Source organism: Etheostoma spectabile, chromosome 5 (genome assembly GCF_008692095.1).
Source record: "Etheostoma spectabile isolate EspeVRDwgs_2016 chromosome 5, UIUC_Espe_1.0, whole genome shotgun sequence".
Classification (NCBI taxonomy): Eukaryota; Metazoa; Chordata; class Actinopteri; order Perciformes; family Percidae; genus Etheostoma; species Etheostoma spectabile.
This window is the reverse complement of record NC_045737.1, coordinates 11,916,978-11,927,227: the sequence shown is the minus strand read 5'-3', so window position 1 is coordinate 11,927,227 and position 10,250 is coordinate 11,916,978. Positions and strand designations below refer to the sequence as shown.

The 10,250-nt window shown below is 39.3% G+C and overlaps 2 protein-coding genes across 2 annotated transcripts in view; one reads left to right on the top strand and one right to left on the bottom strand.

Moving 5' to 3' along the window:
• Positions 1-2,965: 2,965 nt before the first annotated feature.
• On the bottom strand, positions 2,966-6,515 carry hspb11 (heat shock protein, alpha-crystallin-related, b11). The gene is made up of 5 exons (XM_032517058.1): positions 6,264-6,515; positions 4,618-4,724; positions 3,335-3,403; positions 3,198-3,241; positions 2,966-3,102 (listed from the first exon to the last, which is right to left on the bottom strand). The coding sequence occupies exons 1-5, from the start codon at positions 6,353-6,355 to the stop codon at positions 3,010-3,012; spliced, it is 405 nt and encodes a 134-aa protein (XP_032372949.1). The 5' UTR covers positions 6,356-6,515; the 3' UTR covers positions 2,966-3,009.
• A 15-nt stretch (positions 6,516-6,530) lies between these two features.
• The window catches only part of smn1 (survival of motor neuron 1, telomeric), a 7,987-nt gene continuing 4,267 nt past the window's right edge, over positions 6,531-10,250 (top strand). Inside the window, exons 1-4 of the mRNA XM_032517041.1 lie at positions 6,531-6,658; positions 7,122-7,193; positions 7,914-8,033; positions 9,335-9,526. Coding sequence (XP_032372932.1) covers positions 6,611-6,658; positions 7,122-7,193; positions 7,914-8,033; positions 9,335-9,526 — 432 coding nt within the window. The 5' untranslated portion in view covers positions 6,531-6,610. The remainder of the gene's footprint in view (positions 6,659-7,121; positions 7,194-7,913; positions 8,034-9,334; positions 9,527-10,250) is intronic.

The window sequence follows — 10,250 nt, the reverse complement described above, 5'->3', positions numbered from 1 at the left end:
GCGTTCCCCCAGCCTGCCTATGGTCCCCCAGTGGCTAGAAATGGTGATAGGAGTAAACCCAGCCCTGGGCATCCTGCTCTGCCTTTGAGAAAATGAAAGCTCAGATGGGCCGAGCGGAAAATCTTGCCCTTTATGAGGTCATAAGGGGCAAGGTTACCTCCCCTTTGTATGCTTTGCCCGCCCCCTTCTCAAAAGCTACAGACTCAGAAATGGAACATACTAAGGAAAACTCATTGTCGGAATGGCTCTAGTGGCCGGAATTCTGGACCAAGGCTGAATTTGGGAAAGAGACTTCAGATACAGTATTAGGGGACCACTAAGGTCTATATAAAAGAGACTTCAGATACAGTATTAGGGGACCACTAAGGTCTATATAAAAGAGACTTCAGATACAGTATTAGGGGACCACTAAGGTCTATATAAAAGAGACTTCAGATACAGGATATAGGGGACTACTAAGGTCTAATAAAAGAGACTGTTGTGGGTTGGGGTTTTGTTTGGGGTTATTTTCGTCTGGCCTTCCCTGTGTTTGTCCGGTTTTCTCCCTAGTCTGGGGTCATAGATTCAGTCTTAGTTTCCATGTGTGTGTTTGTTATGCTGCTTTATTTTGGTAGTCAGTTCCTGTCTTGTCTTGTCTTGTCTTGTCTAACTTCACTTGTTTGTCTGATTGTCTAGCCCCGCCTAATGGGATCACCTGACGTCTCACCTGTTCCCCATACCTCGTTACTCTTGTATTTAACCTCTGTGTTCCCATTGTCTTGTGCTGACCATTAGTTTTGTACAGAGCCCGTTGTGCTACATGGTCCACGCTCCCGGAGTTTTCCCGTTCCGTCCGTTTGTTGTTTTGTTTCCTGTGAGTATCCCCTGGAACCAGCCCTGCTCTGTTTTTGTTTTGAGGTTTTTTTGTTGTTCTTTGGATTACCTGTTTTTTGGGACTTTGCCTTTCCTGTGTTTTCCTTGGACTGTAATAAACACGTTTTTGAGTTCTACCCGCCTGCCCCGCCTCTTCTTTTGGGTCCTCCTCCTATCATGTCCCATAACAGAGACTTCAGATACAGTATTAGGGACCACTAAGGTCTATAAAAAAGAGACTTCAGATACAGTATTAGGGGACCACTAAGGTCTATATAAAAGAGACTTCAGATACAGTATTAGGGGACCACTAAGGTCTATATAAAAGAGACTTCAGATCCAGTATTAGGGGACCACTAAGGTCTATATAAAAGCATCCAAAGAGCACCATGCCATGGGACCTTTAAAAATAAATAAATAAAAAGACCCTTGCTGCAATGTTCTCTACAGTATACATAAAGTTGATTTAGCAGCAGAATAGTTAAAAAAAAATGTTTCAATGGCACATCAATTCTGGCTTTCAATATCTTTTTCATTTCATCTACATTTTTAATTATGCAGAAGCATGCAGTAGCAGAGGGTTTTTTTGGGTGGGGGGGCTGTGTGTGATATACATCTCTTTGTACACAGACCCAGCTGAACAAACAGGGTTTTGGTCCAGCAGATGTCTTGCTGCGATTGGACAGCAGTTAGGCAGCCGTCAGAAGACACCGGGTGATCATTTTGCCCTGCCCTGCAGCGACATGATAATAACGCTCTCATATCCTGCTGTGATTCTCCTGATCGGCTGACAGTCAAGCACAAAAGAGCCTGCATTCATTAGTAATGGGGAGGCGCATTTGCAAACCTGTTTGACATACAAAAAAGGCATCTCTGCTTTAATACGAAACAAATGCAATACATTCAGAATCTGAAAATAGAATATAAATCTAAAATATATAATTGTACTCCTATGAAATGGTTTGCTCTTTATTTGATGGCTCGGCCCAACCTTCACCTCCAACATTATAATAAATACTCCATACCAGTAAATAATAGATGAGTCAATAACACTATCAGTTTCTACCTTGGCCTCATTACTCACTCACATACTCAAATGTGCTATATACCAGCCATACCCCAAAACAATTAGTTGCTCTAAATTATCAAGGGGCTAGTTATTCAGGCATGTATTTCATATTTTTATTGGTTTATACAAAGCTCTGCATGCAAGCTATGGCAAACACAGCCTCAGCAAATCCCAGAGCTCCTCCGCAGTCAGCAAAGTAATTGGGGAGGGAGTCCAAAAGGGTCCTCACACACACTGCTGATCCCCTTGCAAACGACAAGTTGAAATGGCAATGGAGGCGGATAGGAGTCAGTGTTTGTGTGCGAGTGTGTTTGTGTAGAAGATATAAGTACAGAAGGTGGCTTGAGTACCTTGTGTGAATAGGCCCACAGTCTTTAGAGACTCGCTAGTTGGCTGGGAAACCATCTGCATCCCCCCCCCACAGCTGCATCGCCAATGGTTCCCCATTTCTAAGGGGATGTCCAATTCTGCTCATTGGTGGTTAGGGCTGTCTGGATGCCAATTTAAGCCCCCACTGCTCAAAATTAGCTAATTAACTATCTCTCACACAGAGAGACATTTCTTTTGTAAATAATTCCACCATTCATCCCAATCCAACTCTTTTATTCTAAAGCTTTGCCAGCTATCGGCTTGTGAAATTAGCAAAAACAGTTGAATGCCGGATTGAAAGCCCCATGAGGGAATCCATAACGATAATAAGCACAAACAGAAAATGGATTTAAGCTTATTTGAGACCAGATTTTTCAAATGCACCTTAGCTTTCAGCCATACGCTTTGTCTGCCATTGCAACTTGGCTGATAAGATTAAGATGATACAAATTAATTTTGTTTAGACATGCATTAATTGATTTTCCAAATCAATGTACCTCACATATTCATGGAATATGCTAATCAGATTCCCACTTACTGCCACACCAGCCTGGCACGAGGGACAAGGTGTGTGTGTGTGTGTGTGTGTGTGTGTGTTGTGTGATCTAACAGACTGAGAATATAATGAGATCTACTCATGTTTACAGTGGTCAAATAACACCACAAGGCCATATCTGTACAAAAATACATAAGACTTTAATTCACAACAATCAATTGTGTCAATTTTGCACGCCCACTCTGTGCACTGAGACAAAGTGATCATATCCTGAGGTGATGATAAAACGAAGGTGGGTTGCACTGCTTCCATTTAGCTGAAAAAGGGAACAGAAAGACAAGTTGTTTTAGTTCTTTTTTAGTTCTTTGCATTTAAATGTTTTACATGATCATTATTTTTATTTGGACTCACCGAAATAGCATTTGACTGAAGATGTCCTTCTGTACGTTCAAATTCTATAAAACAACCAGTGTGTTAATCCCAATTTCAGTTCTTTGGTGTTTAAACCAAATGTGCAAACAGATACTTGAGATGGATGCTCCTCTTACCTTTCTCCGTGATAGACTCAAATTGAGAAACATTTTGCGAGGCGTTCCTTTCGATCTTTAGATGCTTGACTGCAAAAGAAAAAAACAGATCTCTTTAAATGTTTTAAAAGGAGCAAACCACTGAAATAACACCAAGTAGGTATATCATTTTTGAAAAATATATATTCTCGCTTTTTGTGAGACCATTTTACAAACTGAACATTTTTGGTGTGTCACTTCAGCCTAGGAACACATTTCTTTTAGCAATGTGTATCTTTAATGTGGTAAAATGACAGTGCTCTACTAGCAGCACGGCTCCATGCACGGTCCACCACTTCAGTCCAGAATGAAATATCAACAACTACTCGATGGATCGCCATGACATTTTCTACAGACATGTATGGTTTCCAAACAATGTACCCTAATGACTTTGGTGATCCCTTTCTTACTTTTCTTCTAGCACCACCATGAGGCTGGCATTTGGGGTTTTGAGTAAAAAAATATATATATACACAACTATTGGATAGATTGCCATGACATTTGTTACAAACATTCTAGCAACCCTCAATAAACTGTCACTTATCACTTTGCTATTCCATTTCCACCTAGTGCTACCATCAGGTCAAAATTGCTTAAATACTTTGGTTTATGGCCAAATATCTGCAAATCTAATGACATTCACGTCAGCTTCGGCTGTACTTTGTGTTTACTGCTAACATGCTAAACCCTGTTTGGAGATACCTCAGGTTACTAGAACTACGGGAGGAAGAACGGCTCACATGTATGGTTGGCCAGCCTGGATTAGAGCCTGTGGGCCTCACCGTCTACTCTCTGCAGAATGCCGGCCAAATATACAGAGCTGACTACGGTCCTCTACATTTGAGAGGAAGTTGTGCTTTGTAACATAAGTTAATCAAACAATAAATGAAGTCTTGTCTTGAAAAACAAAAACATGCTAAACCAAGATGGTGAACGTGTTATAAGCACTATATATGCAGCTGCAGCATGTTAGCATTGTCATAACGAGCATGTTAGCATGCAGATGAACATGCAGAAGCTTTTAGCTCAAAGCAAGCCTCCAGTGCTGGTAGTCGGCAAATCTAACGGCATTCCCCTCTGTACTTTGTGGTTATTGTATATTAGCGAGTGTTTACACCCCAACACGCTAAACTAAGAAGGTGATTAAGATGGTGTTGTTTTGCTTGTAAGTGAAGCGAATCTAACTGCATATTTTACCAGTATTTGTCTGGTGGATGGTGCGTATTATGAACCCTGTATGTGCGACACTAGCACTGCGTCCATACCATTATAGCTGTCCACTGTCACAGCAGAAATCGTCGTGGGCTCAGCAAAGCGAATGATGAACTCTTGAGGAAACATCCCGGTGGACATCCAAAATGTATTAGTGTTTCTGGGTGACAGAAAACAGTAATTGTGAAAACACATACAAGGAATTTGACTTTTTGTTTCTCTCAAAGTACATACACAGAATTTGACATACGACTACAAAAATGGACAGAGGAGCTGAACAAGGTAAACATGAACATTTACCTATGTAGCCTACAGAGTTCAGTTTGTATATTTAAAAAAGTGTATATACTGTATAACATGACTGTACATGTACAATATTGGAAAAATATTTAATTGCGATTATTTTGACTGATATTGCGATATGATTCATGATATTGGCGGGAATGATCATCTTTGTATCATTATTCTCATTTTCATTGAAACATAAAAAAATAAAAAAATAATTGAAGTGTGATTTTTTTTTTTGCGCACATCCATATCAGACAAAGATTTTTTCTATGTTCTTTAAAATAGGATTTGTAGTCTGGGAAGTCTCTGCAGCACCACTATACTTTATTTTAGGATGGTTTGACACATATTTTGCCTTTAACAAATATTGCGCCCCCCTGCGATTTGGATATTGCACTAGTTCATAATGCGTTTAAGATAAAATTGCGATTTACTGTTAAGCCCTAAACGTGACATACACATATGTAACATTACAAATATACACATATGTACACAAACAGCTCTATGAGGATTGTAAATAGCAATACTTTACATGCTTTTGTATTGACAAATAATTTGTTGAAATTTGATTTATTGCAGTTATCCCATGTTATGTTGAAGGACGATGCCGTCTGGTATTCATTGCTCAATGGGTTTTGAATAAAGTGAACACCCTACATTAACTTTCATGTGGCGACAAAACCATGGCGTGATTTCATAAACAACAATGCTAATACCACCAACTATTCTCTATAACTAAGCTATGGTGACCAAACGTCCTCTTTTGCCCGGACATGTCCACTTTCTACGTACTGTCCGGGGCGTCCGGGGGGGGGGGGGGTTATAAATTCATGACCTTCCGGTTTTTCGTTTCTTTTTTCATGGGACCATTAAGCGTGTACTTAAATTGACTGGCGCTTTGCACACAATACTACGGTACTTTGTTACATGTCGTTACTCCCGAAAAAAAAAACTTTCCACGTTCCGTCCATAGACTGTTTATTATTGATATAATATTATTTAATTAATTAATTTTAATATTAACGGTCTACGGTTCCGTCCCGGTCGGGATAAGACGGAGGCGGAGTGTACCGTGTGCAAAGCTGGCGCATTTGTTTCAGTGTCTAATAAAGGTGCTGGAGATCTCTAAGCTCACACCGAAAAACCTCATCTTGTTACACTGAAAAGGTTTTAAGAGATATTTAATTGAAGCTGGATTTTGAAGCTGACACAGAAGAGGTCATATTTAGAACATTATTTCACATCTATGTATTTGAAAAGAGCTATTATTTAGTACCATTGAGTCATAATAAAGCATGTTCATTGACCTCTGAGAAGTCTGGCCGGGTGTCCTATTTTTTTGTAAATCGAAATATGGTCAGCCTAAACTAGCCTGTCTGCTAGCTAGCTAGCTAGTTAGCCTGACACTCACCCGTCAGTGATGTTTTCTGGTGGGTGATTCTCATCCCCGGATGTTGCGAGGACAACTTTTGCACCCAAAGAACTTAGAGAGGACTCAATCATGTCCAGTGACTTAAACAGCAAAGACTATGATGTCCGCTGCCGTCTGGTTGAGGAAAATAACAGTAGTTTCGTTTGGAGGTTTAGGTGTTTTGGAGGAGCGCTAACCTAGCTACTCACTGTCGTTACCAAGCCAACCACTGGCGCTGCGTCGCAAGTTATATACGTCAACATACACGTCACAGCTTTTCGACGCACGTTGCTCCTTAGTTGTTTAGCAGTCTGCTAGCAGTGAGCAGTGAAATTAAACATCTTCACATGGCGAATGGATGTAAAGACGTGTTGTTTTCGCGTGGAAGTGGACAGGTTGGTTACGATGCTCGTGTGAGCATAAGATGACAACACATATGAACTTTTTTAGGCTGCTGTAGATTTGGTTCAGGTGGTGAGCTAGGAAGCTAAGCTACAAACCAGCGCTAAGTTTGGCTAAGTTGGGCAACAAAGAAAAAAAGCGACAGAATAGCGGAAACCAGAACGTATGATGTATCTGACGTGTTTCATTAGTCAAGATATTGCCTTACTGTGACAACGTTACAGTGTATTGGACAGACATTACGTGAGTTAGCTTTAGCTGCTCAAATATGTTCTTATTGTAGCATCCTTTCCACAGGGCAGGATGCAAAGGTTGACAGGTCAGATGTCAGGTCAACTGCAAAAATTAGACTATCAAAAGCAAGACTCTACAGTCCGTTTAAACAATCTGTCTTGTTTTGTATTGAACGCATTAATCTTTCATCTGCAGAAGTTCTAAATCTGTTCTTTTTTCCAGAGTGATGATTCGGATATTTGGGATGACACAGCCTTGATAAAGGCATATGACAAGGCGGTTGCAACCTTCAAGGTAAAACAGGTGCTTTGCAGTACGGGTGCTCCAATCAGGATTTTTGGGGCCAATCACCGATTGCTGGAATTTACCGGGTCTATTTGAAGCCTTCTATTTATCATGTTATATATTTAACATATATTCATTTTAATAGTCTTAACAACAATGTATTTGTATTAAAATCAACAGAAGATACTGTATTGTGAATTATCAACTGTTTCCTTTTATTGACAGGAAACATTCTGCTTTCTTTTTGTTAGAAACGCACCTTAATTAGCTTTCATCGGTAATTTACACAAATGAAAAGTAAAGTACTTAACTTAAAGTTCAGAGCAAAGAAAAGAAAATCACATAACTTGGGATGTCAAGATAAAAAGGCAAGAGGTGTAAAGTATCTTAGGCTGTAGTGAACTGAAAATAGAAGCCATTACATAACAGTCACACGTTCAGAGAATATATCAGTAATTGATTAGCTTTTTGTCCTAGTTCAAAATCTAAAAGAAATGTCTTTTAAGTCACTGCGGACATTTTTTCAGTAGTAGTAGTAGTAACAATTTTTCTCACGAGTAGCGCGTCATCTGATCGGCCTTTATGGAGACCACCGATCAAACTATTTAAAGTCTTTATCGGCCGATAACGATCAGTGACTGACCAATCGGAGCACCCTTACTTTGCCGTGTACAGTGTGTGTGTAAAATGTCTTGCCACTCATTTCTCCGCTCTTGCCTTGTGTGCCAGACTGCCCTTAAGGGTGAAGATGAGCCCGAAGCCTCCAAGAAAAACCCACCTGGAAAAAAACGTAAGAACAACAAAAAGAACCAGAGCAGGAAAAGAACCAATGCACCACCAGATAAAGAGGTGAGCAACTGGAATGAAAGCACACAGATATACATACATACATACATACATACATACATACATACATACATACATACATACATACATACATACATACATACATACAGGAAGGTTTGTAACTGCAGTGTTTTCCCTGGGTTTGTGGAAGACGGAGGTTTAGGGGTGCCCCCTTAAAGGTGCTCTAAGCAATGTTTTTACAGTGTGTTCTGGGGACAGGCTGCTCGTGGATAGTGAGGAGATGTTTGCTGTATGTGACGACAAATGTTGTAGCCTAAAACACGCGTGACATCTATTTTTTATTTTTTTATTTATTTTTTTTACAAAGACTGAATGCATGGATGCGTATGAAATAGGATTGAGTGGTTGTAAGGCATGTATGGGTGAACAGCAGAATGTAGGAAGGATGGCTTTTATCTTATTTTAGTATAGAAAATGGTCATTTGTAATCAGCAATTTGTACAGCTCTTTGAGGAGCCCATATGTTGACTGTACATTTGTCTTTTAATTGTTTTAACCCTGTGCTTGTTGTTGTGTGGCTTTGGAACTCTTGCAGCAATGTTACTCAGTGTCCAAAACAAATTTCTCCTCAGGCAGACTAAAAAAGATACTTTGACTTTAAGAAAATGTGATGTTTTTCACATCATCATTATTATTACTAGGGGTGGGAAAAATAATCGATTCTTAGATGCATCGCGATTCTTTCTAGAACAATTCCATGTTCAATTCTTAAAAGTTAATTAATTATATATATATCTATAGACTTTTTTCTTTTTTTTTAATAAATGTCTTGATTTATATTTTAAAGTTACTGTCTCCAGACATGACTGAAAGAGGACGGGATAATGGACAACAACATAGATTTTAGGCAAGAGTGCAGAGACAAAAATGGCCAAAAGGAAAACATTTTTAAAATTTTGTATATACACATGATATAATAAGACATACATAAAATAATTAGGCAAAACACACAAAGCTACGGCAACTTAGGACGTACTTTAGAAGCACAGTGCAGCAACATCTCCGCAGGAAACAATAGCAATATGATAAATAAGTTGAACTCCATAAGATACAATTCACCAAACCCAATAAATCATTAAATATTTACAATTTAATTACATATAAATTGGAAATTATAATTAATAAACTGCATTTTAAACGCTGTTACAGTCTTATAATGGTAGGGAAAACCCCTACCCTAAATTGATGTTTGATGCTGCTTTTTTGTTACTCTGGATTTGGTTTACTCCCGACCAGGTGACGATCAAAACGCTATGGTTACACTTTGGTTTGTTGTGTCCCAGTGGCAGGTTGGGGACTCGTGCAGTGCGTACTGGTCCGAGGACCGCCAGCTCTATGCAGCCACCATCTCCTCCATAGACGAGCAGAAGGGCACTTGTGTAGTCGTTTTTACAGGATACGGCAACGAGGAGGAGCAGAACCTTGAAGACTTGCTTTCAGAGATTTCTGAGGAAGACGAGGAAACAAATATCAAGGTAAAGTGTAAATACATAATTTTGGTTATATTTAGGAAATGAAATGCAGCATAACCTGTGTATTTTATGAGTTTTATTTATTTTTTACATTGTTGCCTGCCTTATTTGACAGGTTAAGGTTGGTGTGCGTTACATCTCTTGAGTCCATTTTGTTTGGTGGTGTATTTGTATTATTCCCTAATAATAAAATTGTAAAACTGCGGAGGATATTATGCTGTGTCCAGCAAAATTTGATAACTTGACTAAAATTTCTTGCTGTGAAAGTTGGGTTTTAATTATAGTAATTAATTACATTTATATAGGGCTTTATCACTGACACTCAAAGCGCTTCACCAATGTGTTGCACCCACCTGGGTGATGCACAACGGTCTTACAACACCAGACGTAAAACCAGAGGAAAAGGGCTTGTTTCCAGACTGAACCTTTTTACATTTTAAGTATTGATAACACATCCACCTAAAATTTGTAGATGGCTCACCAACTTTACATTCTGCCGTTCACTTTGAACAGGAGCGAGAGTGTTTTTTAATTTGAAAACATCCCTCTGGCAACGAGTCAACTCAAACTTGGTAATGTTCCTACAGCCTTTACTCAATAAGGAAAGGCAGCAGCATTCCCTCATACAGTTCACACCCTATTTCTACAGTCTATGGTTCACTAAAGGTTATGTCTTTTAAGGTCAAAGCTCGGTTTACACCCATCACCATTTCTAGCCACTGGGGGA